General features: G+C 34.7%; 2 protein-coding genes and 1 long non-coding RNA gene across 12 annotated transcripts in view; 2 read left to right on the forward strand and 1 right to left on the reverse strand.

The window, feature by feature from the left end:
* Positions 1–10,992, forward strand: part of Paqr3 (progestin and adipoQ receptor family member 3) — a 28,386-nt gene extending 17,394 nt beyond the window's left edge. For 4 of the 10 annotated variants that reach the window (XM_048784781.1, XM_048784783.1, XM_048784784.1 and 1 more), the window contains one exon: positions 2,201–5,094. In XM_048784781.1, the coding sequence (XP_048640738.1) occupies positions 2,201–2,343 (143 nt within the window). In that variant the 3' untranslated portion in view covers positions 2,344–5,094. The other 6 variants (XM_048784779.1, XM_048784777.1, XM_015499256.2 and 3 more) reach the window with 6 other exon arrangements.
* Positions 6,583–15,086, reverse strand: part of Bmp2k (BMP2 inducible kinase) — a 128,066-nt gene continuing 119,562 nt past the window's right edge. The window contains exon 19 of the mRNA XM_048784711.1: positions 6,583–12,319. Coding sequence (XP_048640668.1) covers positions 10,887–12,319 — 1,433 coding nt within the window. The 3' untranslated portion in view covers positions 6,583–10,886. The remainder of the gene's footprint in view (positions 12,320–15,086) is intronic.
* LOC125611073 lies at positions 12,831–14,673 on the forward strand. The gene is made up of 2 exons (XR_007341197.1): positions 12,831–13,826; positions 13,888–14,673. It is a non-coding gene; the product is annotated as an uncharacterized LOC125611073 (long non-coding RNA).

A 15,086-nucleotide genomic window follows, 5' to 3' on the forward strand; every position in this document is an offset into this window, starting at 1 on the left:
TTTATGTAGTACATAAAACAGTGTTTTATTTTTCTTTTTAAATTTGGAAGACAGAAAACAAGGATTTGTTTAAATCCAAACTGCAAACTCAATGCTCCTTCTTCCTAGGTTAGGAATCTCTTCCACAGTGAATTAAAGACGGGAAGGAGAAAATATGAAAAACCCTGGAATAGAGAATGAATCCACCACAGATTCTCAGGCATTCCTCTGTACTTGATTTTTCACCCTGAGGTTTGAATAGGAATGGGAATACTAAGAGCCTGAGTGTGTACACATCAGGCTGTGGGAACATTACTAAGATATGCTCCTGAATTGAAGATCAACTATCTTCCAGGCAGGGCCAGAATTTTCCTCAGAAAACAGATTCTGGTAAAATATATTTTTTTATAACTTTGTTAATGATTCTTTTAAAAATTCTGTTCCTGATCACAGACAAGTAGAAGATCAAGCCATAAATTCTTTTTACAGTATGTGATTGTGGCTATAGTGTTTTTAGACCTTAAAATATCAATGTCCAGGTTTTAGAATTGTCTAATATAGAAAACCTAAAAAAGATCAAATGTTCTGTAACTTAACTTTTATCCAAGATGAGCTTGATATAAAATGTGCCCCTTGAAGTTGAATGTGTGGTTTAGTGCAGGTACGTGAAAGCAGTAGAGATATGGAGACCATAAACACTACAGGCTTTACAGGTGAAAGTGATAGTCTCAGGGATAAGTACCTTCTTTCATGTATGAGAGAACTGTGGGGAAGTGTAGGTGGTGAATAATGGGATATTAAAAAAAAATTAAGCCTAAAAATTTAAATTCAGCTCACATTAAATTTTTTAAATACATAAACACCACAGTGGTATTTGATGGACCCAAGGATGTCCAAGGTATCGTGAATGGAATTGAATAGATCCCTTGTACTACTGTTTACTATTACAAGATAACCAGTTTCTTTTCAAATTCCCTGTATTTGCTTTGTTTGTTTGTTTGTTTGTTTCTTTGGTACTGGGGATTGAACCCAGGGGTACTTTACCACTGAGTCACATCCCCAGCCATTTTTATTTTTTATTTTAAGTCAGGTTCTCACTAAGTTGCTTGGGCTGAATTTGGTTTTTAAAACTGAATCTGTAAGCTTCTTTAGGAGTCAAGAAGTCTACCCTACCCTACCCCTAGTGCCCTACCCCACCCCCCCCCAAAAAAAAAGAAAAGAAAAAAAAGCCAAGAACCTATATAGAAAGAATCCTGTTGACTTACACTTTAATATTAATGTTCTGCACTAATTATTATTCTTGGTAAGACAAAAATAAGAAGAGGTTGGAGAATAGTCACATTACACGACCGTAGACTCACTAAGAGAAAGTTTACACTTGTTTTTATAGCTGTTCTTCTGTTTTACACCAGGAAAGATCAAGAAGCTTTCCACATTTTAATTATTAATCTCCATGGAATTTAATATTTAGCCATAAAGAGAAATTAAATTGTTTTCTGAAATTGTATGTGAACTAATCAACCTTAGTTAATTAACCCATTACTACCACAGAATTTTGCACATTATTCCATTAGAGTATTACGATTCGGGACTGAGGTTTCTCCTTGCATACATGCATAAAATAAAGAAGTGCTTCTAGCAGGTTCATATCTAAACACAACAGTGCATTTGCTAGCAGGTTCATATCTAAACACAACAGTGCATTTCCTACTCACAGATTCGTACCTAAATTACTCGCTAATTTGTAACCCTCATTTCTTCAGTTTTTTTTTTTCCCATTACACCAGATAGGAATTGAGACATGGGAGGCAAAAGGTCAAATTCCTGAAAATTACAAGTTAGATTTTTAAAAATACATTGTGAATATCATTTCTAAAAATTACTTGTGTTCTTGATAAAACCTTAAAATTAGAAACCCAAATGTGTGTTCATCCTTAAAAAAAACAAAAACAAAACTTGGATCTCCAGGCACTGAGACTAACAAAAATGTTCTGCTGCTAAGCCATATTTCCAAGCCTGAAGATTAGAAAATTCTTTTTTTTTAAATATTTTTTTAGTTGTCAGTTATTTATTTTTATGTGGTACTGAGAATCAAACCCAGTGCCTCACACATGCTAGGCAAGCACTCTACCACTGAGCCACAACCCAGCCCCAGAAACTTATTTTCTTTTAATATCAAAATAGTACAATCAGTATTAATTTCTTTCTACCTTCCTTCTAGGACAACTAAACTACCTCGGATCTAGCCACCAAATATGGCATATCCTTGCAGTAGTGATGTTATATTGGTGGCATCAGTCAACAGTCTATGTCATGCAGTACAGACATAGCAAGCCTTGTCCTGACTATGTTTCACATTTGTGAAGAATTCAGGTATGGCCACCTGGTGAATTCAGTTGTTAAGCAATATAAAATGGGGACTTGTATACCCCACTATTTCTAAGGTTCCCATTCATCTTTTTCTTTTTCTTCTTGATTAAGGTATCATGGGTAATGCTTTATAAAAATGGAAAAATATACCTAGGGATCTGTAGTAATAACTGCTTTGTAGACCCTTAAAACTACTAATTTGCTGCTTATATAGAAAATGAGAATTAGTTGGCGATCATAACAAATAATCTGAATGGTAACAATGAATGTGAAACTATTGTAGAAATAGGATTCAGTTTACTTGACACCAGCTTAATTTCCTTAGGAAGGGCTCATCTCCATTTGAAATGGAGTCATCCTGTGTGATGGCTTTAATAGAAGATATTTTCGTTAAATCATCAAATTTAAGTGCCTAATCAAGGTGACGTTTGTTACAGCCTATGTTTAATACAAGCTAAGATAGTGATTTGGAGTAATCATAGCCTTTAAATACATGGTTTGTGAAAATCTGGCACTTAAAATATTATTTCCTTTAGCCACAGGTTCTCTCCTTAGAAACATTAGGAATTTTCAGTTCGTCAGAACAAGAGTTCTTCTTTAAGGGAGGTATTAAGAAGAGGAAATGAACATGCAATGTTACTTTTTATCAGCGAAGAATCACATTAGAAACTAAGGACATGATTAAGCAACCAATTCCATGATCTAATAATCAAATCATTACTCAAGCCTTTTAATTCCAGAGTTTATTTAATTCCATATCATAATTGAATTCTTGCAAGTGGATTATAGAAGATTTTGATCCCAAAATTCTAAAAGAAATTTGATGATGAGGACTCCCAGCTATATGGGTGCTACTTTCAAGGCCATAAGATTTACATGGCCCTGATTTGACCCTGAACTGAACCTTAAGCCTTAGAATAAAGTCATGCTGATGCCCCACTTGATGAGGATTGTGCTTTAGTCTTCAGCTTATGCGTAAGTTAACATTGCATTGATAAAATGTTTATATTCACCATCTAAAATTTGGACTTGAAGCTGGATGCAGCAGTGCATGTCTGTAATCCCAACAACTCGAGAGAGGCTGACGCAGGTGGATCACAAGTTTGAGACCAACCTAAGCAATTTAGCAAGGTCCTAAGCAACTTAGTGAGACCCTGTATCAAAATAAAAAATAAAAAGAACAGGGGATATAGATATAGCTCACTGGTAGAGTGCCTCTGGGTTCAATCCCCAATACCAAAAAAATTAAAAATGAATACAATTTGGACATGAAGCATTAAATTTGTCATTGTTTATACTTAAAAAATAGTTTTACTAATACAGTTGTTGCCGTTCATTCATTGATCATTTCATATGCATAAATTAAATCTCTTAAAGCAGACATACGTAAAAAATTGTTGTTAGACTATAAATTATTACCAACATTTCTTAATGAGTTGACAAACTGTTTTAAATATTGGTATGTTTTCAAGATAGAACTGACTGGATATCTAGAAAAATGTTCATTGATGTTGAATCTTATTCCCAATATGCCTTTTTTACATTTAGTATTAGAAAAGTTACTTTAATGTGCCTCAGTTTATCCATCTGTAAAATGTTGTTCCTTTCCAGTGTAGTGATTTTGGAATATACATTTTCCATGTTGGTATCTCAGCAAGGAGAATTTTCTTCTAGTGGGCCCAGTAAGGGTATGCTATATCATACTCATTATTATGGTGGAATGCTATTTTGAAAATGGCTGTAGTATCTCATAGACCACAGTGTGATTTATATACTAAGTAATAGGAGATTTTGGTGTAAATAGGACATATTTCCCCTAAAACATCCTTTATTGGCTTACATAATACTACTGCTTCTAAATTGACATTTCATCCAAATGAAATACACTAAGTAGTTATCATCAAGTTAAAAATGAGGGGAAAGTCCAGTTATTTTAGGTGTGGAATCATTTTTTTCCAATAAAATATTCTAAAAAATAACCTTTTAAGTTTAATTTTTTAAAAAAATTCCCATCTTACATAGTGTATGAATTATGTAATACTTGCCACCCAAATTAATACATTAAAAAAGAGCATATTTTGTTTTTAAATGATTATTTTTTTTTAATTTAAAGGGCATACAGGTCTATAGGAAGAATTATTCCTTATTAATACTTAAGTGTTTTCTGAAAATGTTAAATATTGTAAGAAAGCTATCCTCTGATTTTTATCTTTACTATGATGTATTTATTGTAAAGGAATATTCACATGAATGTGGGTTGCTGTCAACTATAAATACTTATGTATGTCAGCATTTACTGACCACCTACTATGTGCACAGTACTACTGGTAAAATGTTTTAAGACACTGTTAACATTAAAGAATATTTAAAAGTTGCCTAGAAATCTGAGCCTTGTAATAATGTATATGTAAGTTATTTTTTGTTATTAGTTAATTAAAAGTATAATTTCCAGCTACAATACTAAAAAAGACTACTTTTAATTTTTACCAATGTGTAAATTATAAAAGCTCTTTATCTACAGACTTTACAAGTATATTTTAAAATTATTTTTAGCTTTTTTTTTAAGTTACCATAGCAATTTTTTATAGTTTAGTTAACTCGTTTAAGAAAGTTATCTTTCTCTATAAAGCCATTTTCAAATAGCAAGATAGTGCCGGTTTATTTTTGTTTATTATTCTGAGTGCAATTCCGTAAGCTGCATGGTAAAATATGTATTATGTAAATAAACTGGGTTTACTAAATATATTAAGTGCTGCTTGTCATTCTTTTTTAATACATAACAGCTTTAAAAATCATATTTTAGAATCAGGAATGAAGAATCAGGGAATATCTTGTCACATCACATGGCATCCCACCTGGACAGAGTGTACGATTTGAAGATTGTGATTGACTGGCATAAAGCTGTACAGCTCTCCATGTGGCAGGTACCTACTAGAGATATACTTTGCCCTGTACTAACCGTCAAGGGGCAAAGCTTGCATTTCTACATTCCTGCCAGTTGCTGAATGGGTCCATATCCACACCAAATCATCATTCTTAGTAATTCCATTCCTGCCAAAGAAGTGTGTAAAGAATCAGCTCAGCTATTAGAAGAGAGGCAGAAGTATATTTTATCTGCATTATCACAATAATCATGTTTATACTGAAGAGAGGTATAGATGTTCTTGAGTACTGAGCTCCCCTGAAATTTGATACCATACTTCTGTACAGTAGTAAGGTAATGATCAAGAATTGAAACTACCTTAAAAGAACACTTTTTGAAGGGAGATAGAAATAGTATGGCCCACTTATGAAAAGTGAACCTCTGTATACTCACATGCCTGAAACGAACAGCCACAAAAGCCTTCATCTTGCTCTACAAATGTAGGATTAAACACTACCTAGCATGCATGTGCTAGAGTTCAAACTTTTAATATGAGAATATTAACTACATATGAAGCTTAAGCTCGGCTTCCTGAAAAAGGAACTATTCAAACCAAACAGTTCAAGTTGCACCATAAGGGGTTAACTATAACAATTTGAACAGTGATACAAACTTTTTAATATAACTTTCTCTCCATTTGTGATACTATGGTGTTTTGCACTATTCATTAAGAAGATACAAAAGCCCTTATTTTTCCACATAACTTGAAATGAATGTTACTACTTCAAAAAAAAAAAAAAGTACAAAGTAAGATGAATCTTGTTTTTGGTTGAGAAACTTGTCATAAGCCACCAATCTAGACTCCAGTTTGGGGGATATTACATTATAATACCACAACCTTGACACCAAGCCTTTGTTTTCCTCATCAACCCCATGTTTTCCTCATTAATGTTCCAAAACTGCTTTTCTGACATAGTCAAAGACCAAAATATTCAAAACATTTTTAACAATTATATATGTTAGCAGGCTTTTAATAGTTTTTTTAAAAGTAGAAATAATGTAAAAACTATGCCAAACAAGTTATCCTAAAGGTATTTTCAAGGTCTCATGTTTCTGCCTTACCATCATCAATATAAGTGTCAGTAAGTGATTAAAATAATGGTGCTATATTCTTTTTATTGTAAAAAATTTAGGTCAAATGTATTTTCTTACTTAAATCATAAAGGCTCCTTAAGAACAGTCTTATTTTTATATTATTTTGCTGGTACACAATAGATGTTTAAAGGTCCATGGTATAAATGAAAGAACTCAATAGAAGTTTACATCCAATATTTTAATAAGACAATAATGAAAAACTCCAAAGTCACTGATTATAAAGAATAGGTAATCCATTTTTAATTTATTGCATTTAAAGAAAGCAGATTATTAAAAGAGGTATGATAAATACAGTAAGAAAATAACTTCAAATTTCAAACAAAACAAAGTGTATCAGGGACAGAATACAAGAATAAGCAATATAAAGGCAATAAAGTCATAAAGTTAGTTAGTGCTTAATTAGATATGGGAGGGGGGATAACCAATCCTGTCTCACAAGTTTCCCAGCTACATTTGAGGACTGAAGTTATTTTAGCAAGTATGTTTTACAACTACTAGAAATACAATAATGATGTAATCCGTTTTTTTTAAAGGTTAAAGTTATTTGCTTAGTGGTACATAAAAGGCTTCAGAAAATTCAAGTTTAACAAAAAATGGAAGTGTAATCAAAGAAAGTGCACTTAAAGCTGTTTGCCAGCAATTAAAAAAAAGTAGCTTCTATACTGCTATTAGATGACTTCTTGATCACAAAAGAGCATAGTAATAAAAACAATTCTCTTTCAAAAGTAGCACTATAAATTTTAAAATAAAACAAAACCCCAAGTGACCCTTTGCATTTTCACTTACTTTATTCTTTTAGTGGCTTTTGTAAACCTTCACTAGGAGTGAATGTTCTTTTAGCTATGATTGTGGTTGCAATTCCATTTTTTAAAAATTCACATTAACTCCACAGTAGAGAGATGTGATGTTCATGCATGTGTATATAATTATATCTTAATATATAAAACACCACTGAGTATAAAAGTTCTCAAATAATTATTGTTATTCTCACAGTAGATATGTCATCTCATCCTCACAGTAGACTGTCTATTCAGTAATTGGACCTAAAATGGTAAGAGTAGTTTTGCTAAAAAGAAAAAAATGAAAAAATTCACTGCACATTCTATATATAAACAAATGTACCCAAACTCCTCAGAACTAGTGATTAAATACACTTGTACCTTCTGACAGTGCTTATGTGAAGTACCAGAACTTAAACTTAGCAGAAGAGCTGAGTAGTAAGAAACTGTTCGGATGAACACCAACAAAGAGTGGATTCCAACTTAGTATGTTCTACCAGCAAAAAGAAAATAGTCTATCATTGTTACACAGTAAACAGGGTAGGACTGAAAGGTGCATGTATCAGCAAATCTAGATAATGTTATAACTATGCCCAAATACACATACCCAAGGATGGCAAATGAGTGTTACCACTTCTGAATAAATATTCTAATCAGTTACATTTCATTTAGCCTGCAACTTCCCTTCCTCCACCTATTTTATATATATAAATATATATGTATATTTATGTATAAATATACATATTTATTTATATATATATATACCAGTTTTTCTGTTTTAGCAGATACATTCTTCAATGTCATAAAAACTGATCTTTTTAATACTAACATTTTATTGAAGTGATATTAAAATAGGCAAATGGTCCACTTTTAAAAAGATGATTCAGAATCAACAAGCACTGTTAAAGCTGTTAGGAAACAACTTTGGCCTCAGAATTTTGCTAGCTTCTTGTGTTACTTCCCTTAGTGTGATGTTCAAGTATAGCAGGTTTAGAGTTATAACTACTTTGCATCCTTAGAAGCACAAGGCACAGCCAAATAGTAATAGGATTATACTTTTCTTTTAACTTCCTTAAATCAGAACTTGACCACCCCATAATAGAACCAAACTTTTACTGAGTGCTGTGTGCCAGGTACTGTGTTAAATGCTACCATGTGCCTTGGGAATTTAATTCTTATCAGGGAATTAACCTGGGCATCAGTTGATTATGGTGGGGAAGATGATCAATGAAAATGGAAAAGTATGAATTTCTGCTCCTTGGAAAAATGCCTCTTACTTCAACACAAAGGAATTTTCCCATTTTTATTCCATTGGATTCCCCAATCGAATCCTAATTTTTTCCTCCTACCTACCATCTCAAAAGAGGAAAGTCATCAAACTATGCTATAATAAACAAGAATGTAAATATTTTAAGCCAGGGCAGAATTGTTTCCTTGGAAATCTGTCCAACATTATAAGCCAAAGGGTCTCATCACTGTCTGAATCATTTACATTATTCAGTGTACTGAAGAGCAAAATAAAACTACGTATTTTATGTTTACATCTGAAGGAGACCATATTAGTTTACTACCCTTCTAAAAGATGAGCTAATGAGGATCAAGAAATGGAAGACTAAATAGTCAAAGAACATATTGTGAACACATTATCCAACAGATTTCCTTTTTTAAAAAAAATCTTGATACAAACCTACTGTAGCTCATGAATTTACTCTTCACTTTTAAAAGAAAGTATCACTTGAATCTATTTTGTAGTTTAAAAGAACATCTACTTTCACATATGCATTAGCAGTATTAATCAACCTGAGAATCAGAAAAAAAGGTGCAAACATAATATTTGCCTTTGGCACAAGGATAAGTAATTGGTGCAGTCCAGCTCTAGAAGCACAACTGTAAATAGTAATGTAATGCCTGGTCTGCCTCTGCTACATTGTGATTCACATATTGCTTCCACATTCATCAATTTCTATCCAATTTAGCATGTAGAAAGCAATAAAAAATGTGGATTAGTTACATATGCTTTGCTTCATTCCAAGTTCAGAACTGTGAAAACAGGCAAATAATTTACCCTAGTGGGGCACTATAATTAAGATAGTCTTTTAAGATTACTCATAAAATTACTCATAAAATACACTTTAATTGGATGCAAAGAGCAACCAAAGAAAGTGCTAGCTGATGAATTTCCATTCCTTTTCATAACTGTCCTAGAAACTTACAAATGTTAATCTGAGAGGGAAGAGTTAATTATAACTTAAAGCTTAGATAGATATTCACATTAATTCATATGTCATTATTATCATTAAACATGATTTCTACAAAATCTCAAGTTTCTAATTAGGATTTATGGTGTAGGAAAAAGGCAATTTGGTAGCTGGGCTCTTTTCACGAGAGACACAATCAGCTAGCAGAATTAAGATGCTAGTCCCTCATCATCTAATACCTTATATCCATATTAAGATCTGGTGTGTTAGTGCAGAGGTACTTGTAGCAGGATGCACAAGTCCTGCCTATAAGGCTTTGAGGGTGTCATTGTTCTGTGCACTTTATTAAAATTACTCCACTGTCTTAACCTAAGTAAAATAACTGTTGCTCATGACTTGGGGAATATTGATGAAGGTGGTAATTTAACAAAGTACATTATGAAATACAACATGATTTTACATTGTAAACATCTTAAAAATTCAGGGGTTCAGCCACATTTGTTTTTCCTGAAATAAAATTTCTATATATCCCTTGTCCTCACTCCCAGTTTTTTTATATTTTTGTTTGTTTGTTTTTCAATTATCTGCTTCCTTAAGGACATGATTAAAGTTTTGGCAAAAAGCCATTTGAAAACAATAGTGTTTCTAAAGTATTCAATGTTTTTTTTGTTCTTACATAACATTCATGTCTTCTACATTTTTCAAATGCCAGATATGTCTCTTTACAGTTTTGCTCTAGGTTTCAATTAGATACTCCATATTTCTAAAATTTCTTAATTGACAAATAAAAATTATATATATTTATCATGTACATGTTTCAAAATTTGTATACATTGTAGAAGAGCTAAATTGAACTAATTAACATACATTATTTCACATAATTATCATAAGATATCCCATATTAATGGCACTTATTTTTTAAAATAAACAGAGTTTTAGGCACAATAGTCAGTTTCTTCTGGCTCTGCTTTGTAGAGAAGCGTGTATGAACTAAAGTCTCTACACTCTCCAGATAAGATCCTCCTAATTCTTAAGGAGAGCTAGATTGCTTGTTTATTTTCTGTGTGAAAATTAGAAAGACCATAAAATTCATAAACACATCAATGTATGTACAAAGGAGCCTAGTTTTAAATGCTGGATCTGGAATGAGCCTGGGATATGCACATAAGTGACACTGTGATGTCAAAAATAATGATACAGCTTTACTGTCCCTTCTCAGTGTCTACACACCTGGAATGGAAAGGTGCCATGTGCTTTCATTGGAAGTACCACACTTTGCATTTCCATACTGTGATGTCAGTAGCAGAAACGCTTGGGTGCAGCTTTCAATTTAGCTCCCTTTTCTGCTTTGAAGAGGCATCAAGTTACTACCCTGTAGAGATACTTCCTTTTTCTATTTGGTTTATTTAAAAATCACCTATCCTCACTGATCTGTAAGAATGAATGATATAAAGAGCTATACAAATAAATTTTCTTCAAATTCATAAAACTATTCATACTTTTTTGAAACAGGAATAAATGCCAAGAATCCATCAGAAGTATCTACTGTTTAGAAGGAAATGGAGCAGCACCAAATGGGTCTAATTCACCTGGTTGGGACTGTTGGGACTGATGTGGCGGGATGCTTTGCACCACAAGTTCTGTAAAGGGCACTGCACCAAAGTCATCCATTTTCAACGCATCTGCACTATGGAATGACCCATGTAGTGAATTCTGTCTTGGCCGCCCAGGCAGGACAGTATTGTGATCAGCACGGATGTCACTCAGGCCCTGATGTGGCTGGTGCCATGATAGGTCTGGAGGATGGAAGGGCTTGGCACCAAAGGGATCCAACAGACTCTCCTCTGGTTGTAGGACACTCCCTCTGTCTTTCCCATCAGTCAGTGCAACACTGATGTTCTCCTTGGAGTCTGAGATGGTTAAAAATTCATTGCTGCTTTGAGAGTCTCTGCGGCCCACTTTCTTGTGCCTGCGAGCCCTCTCTGGAGTGCGGTAGATAGGCTTCAATGTCTTCTTCACGCTAGTTGGTGTGCCGTGATGCCGTTTCCCGTTACTTTTGGACATATCCTGCTTTGTGCGCCTCTGGCGAGAGGACAGTTTCTGTAAGCTGCGCTGTTTGACTTTTTGCTGCTGACTTCCCGTTATCTCCTCAAAGGGCACAAGCCCAAAAAGGTCCTCCTTACTTTCGCTTTTACTTGTTGATGTGGGAAAAGGCTGAAAAGGAGTGGAGCCAAATATATCTACACTTTTGGGACAACCAGGAAGAGCATGTGCCTCAGACCCCACTACAGGGCAGTCCTGGACATTCACCTTCTTGCTGAAGGGTGCTTTAGTGAAGACATCAAATTCTTCTTGCTCTAGTCCTACAGTAGGAAACATCTGTCGAGAAAGGTTCTTTTCATTCTCTCCTTGCTGGGGCTGTTGAGCACGCACTGCGAAGAAGGGAACAGCACCAAATACGTCAAATTCCTGTTTGGGAGTCTCCCTCCCAACATCAGAGGATACATGTGTTAGGGCAAGGAGTGCTGCATTAGGATCTTGGGTTGTTCCACTGCCAGATTTGTCTCTGTAGACAGGGCTCACGCTGCTGTACTTTGCTTTGGCCTGCTCATACTCAGAATCAGAGCTGTGTTTCTCTTCTTCTTCCTCATCTTCAGAGTCCATGAGGAGAGGCCTATGACCCAGATTTTCTGGTTCAGTATCATCATCATTAAAATCTCCTTGTTCTCCAGGAACTTCTTCATCGTCTTGCTCTTCCTCTTCACTGCTCTTAGGAGAAGGGGGATCTGACTCAAAATCACTTTCAGAGTCATCATTCCCCTTTTGTACATGACCCCGTACTGATAAATTCTCTGAGGTTTTCTTTCCAACCCGCTGATCTTTAGATACTGGACTTGCTTTTCCATTCTTGATAGGGTTTCTGGTGCTATTTTCTTGATTCATGGATGGATATTCACCTTTCTTTTCAGGAGAACCTGCAGGTTCAAATAAAAAATATTATAGCCTTCCTGTACATTTCAAACTCCATTTTCATGAAGCATATAATCCCTCATACCAATTACCTCAGAGGAAAAAATAATGTTGTCAAGTCTTTGTCACTGTCCTCAGCTACATGGTTAGGTCCTTATTGCAGTTATACATACTTGTCTCTGGTCCCTATGTCACAGACCCTCACTGATAGCTAAATTTTACTTATAGCATCCAGACTAAGACCCTGAAGATAAAAAAACAAAAAAGTTTTTTCTCACCACCACTGATGTAAGATTAGTCACCAAACAACATTGTGTTTATATTTCAACCTTTTTTTTTCTCATAGAAATCAATACATTTCTATAGGCATGGATACCTTGTCTGTTTAGTTATATGTTTCACTAATTTTTTTCAAATCAGCATTTTGACTTTTACAATGTAAATTTTGTTTTGTGCCATACTGAGGATTGAACCTAGGGATACTCTACCACTGGGCTATATCCCCAACCCTTTTTGAGACAGGGTCTCACTAAGTTGGCCAGGCTGGCCTTGAACTTGCATTCCTCCTGTCTCAGACTCCCAAGTCACTGAGATTACAGGTGTGCACTACTGCACCTGGTTTAAATCAGTATCTTCTGAGTTAATTTAGCGTCAGTGCATTCTTCATAGCCTAATCAAAGCTAAGGACCAAAATGTATCAAAAATGTTCTTCCTTTAATTACAGTATCTATTGTACTAGACATTCCATTAAAGGCTATCTTTAAAACAACTGTAAACTATCAGTAGGCTAACTATCAGTGATAGGCAATTAAATTTCACCAAATATAGAGCTTTAAAATCTATATTGTATTTAGAAAAGAAATATAGTTTATTAGTATACATGAAAATATACTACCTTCCCAATACATTTGGTATACTGAATTGATTTTACCAGAGGTAGCAGTCAATTTGATTTAGTCATACATACTCATCCCTTCCCTTCAGGACCAAATATTTTCAAAACAATTACATAGGGCTGGGAGTACAGTCTGTCATCACAAGAACGAGTTAGCTTGTGATGGAGGAGGGACCATTACTTCGTCATCATTAACATGATGATCTCTGGTATATGTTACCTCTAGGTTATCTTCTCCTTTTTTAAAGTCAGCACTATCATCTTCCTACAACTGTGTAAGCCTTGTCTTTCACTAACATCTGCTTAAAATGTGTCTTCCCTAGAGTTCAATCCTTGGATGTGTTTCTCCCTCTGTGGCTTCTCTCTGGGGTTTTAACTACTTGTATGTTGACTACAAAATATACTAATAGCTTTTGGCTGAGTTGTATTTTTCTAACCCAGATCTTACTCATGAGTTATAGATGCAGATCTCTAGTAAGTACCATGAATACCTACCTATCAGAATATGTATCCTACCATTACCCTCAAACTCAAACATTTCAAAAGGGACCATCTTTTTTGTTAAGGTATTCTTCACCAGCAGTTCCCTTTAGTGGACAGCACTTCCATGTACGTAGGTTCCTCAGACCAGAAGAAATCTGGAAATCATCTCCCCTCTTCCTACCAGTGTGTACGTAGGTTCCTCAGACCAGAAGAAATCTGGAAATCATCTCCCCTCTTCCTACCAGTGTGTGCCTGTGGTTTTTAAATCTCCTGAATTTCCCTTTCCTCCCTCTTCCACTTATCTATTCACTCCCTCATTATTTCTTATCTAGAAACTAAGCCTCTAAACTTGCTTCTTTGCCATGATTTTCATAGTCCCCAAATGGCTCCTTTACCTTGTCACCATAATAAATTTTTTTTTCTGAAAAACTAATCCCATGGCTCTTTGCTTAAAATCTTCCAGTGGCTGTTTGAAGTGGAACCCTTAGCATAATGCAGGGTTCTCTATTTAGGTTCTGTTTTGCCAAATCTATAGTCTCACACCCTGTGTTTCCCAAGTTATTCTTTATTACAGCCTACTCAAACTCAGGAACCAAATGGCTATCTTAGGAATATACTTGTGAAATAACCTGTAATACTCACCTATCTTAACATCTCGTTCCCACTGCACTTTAATATGAATATTCTACCACTGCCTCATGAAGGTGGCTATGTTTCAAGACCCAGCCCAAATCATAGCCCTTCAGAGCCACCCCTTAAAAAAATACCATATTGTATTTGGTGTGCCTGAGAAACCTTAATTGTAATATCTACTCCACTGAACTGCAAATGTATTCATTTCTACCCTAGCACTGACTGAATCAATATGTATTAAAATGAAGCATTGACTACTGTGAGTTCAACTATATTCAGAGTATAATAAGAGAAGTTACAAGAAATATGAAGGAATAAAAATAAACTCTACATCTGTGGATATTTTCAGCTCAGAATTCAGTCACTTGCATTTTCTTATTTCATTCAGTGCTTTGAAATGACAAAGTAGGGAGGATGGGTGCATAAGTCTACCATGGGCAGTCAGTGAAGGACTGCACAATGAGAAGGAGCCAGCTATGCAAAGGATAAGCTGGAATCTGCTCCAGATAAAAGAGTAATGACACGTTGGTGGGACTATAAATGGGCTGGAGTGGTTGAAGCACAGTGAGCAAGGAGGACACTGTACAAAATGAAGTAGGAAAGAATGGAAAAGAACAGAATTGTGTAGGTCCCTGTAAGCCATGAATAAGACTATTAAAAAGCTTTAAAATGTGTGTCAGGATGAGAATTATATTCCAAAAAGATGACTTATGTAGAAAAGTAAAATGAAGTGGAAAAGGTATGTGTGTGTGTGTGTGGGG

Source organism: Marmota marmota, unplaced genomic scaffold (assembly GCF_001458135.2).
Source record: "Marmota marmota marmota unplaced genomic scaffold, marMar, whole genome shotgun sequence".
In the NCBI taxonomy this organism is placed as follows: domain Eukaryota; kingdom Metazoa; phylum Chordata; class Mammalia; order Rodentia; family Sciuridae; genus Marmota; species Marmota marmota.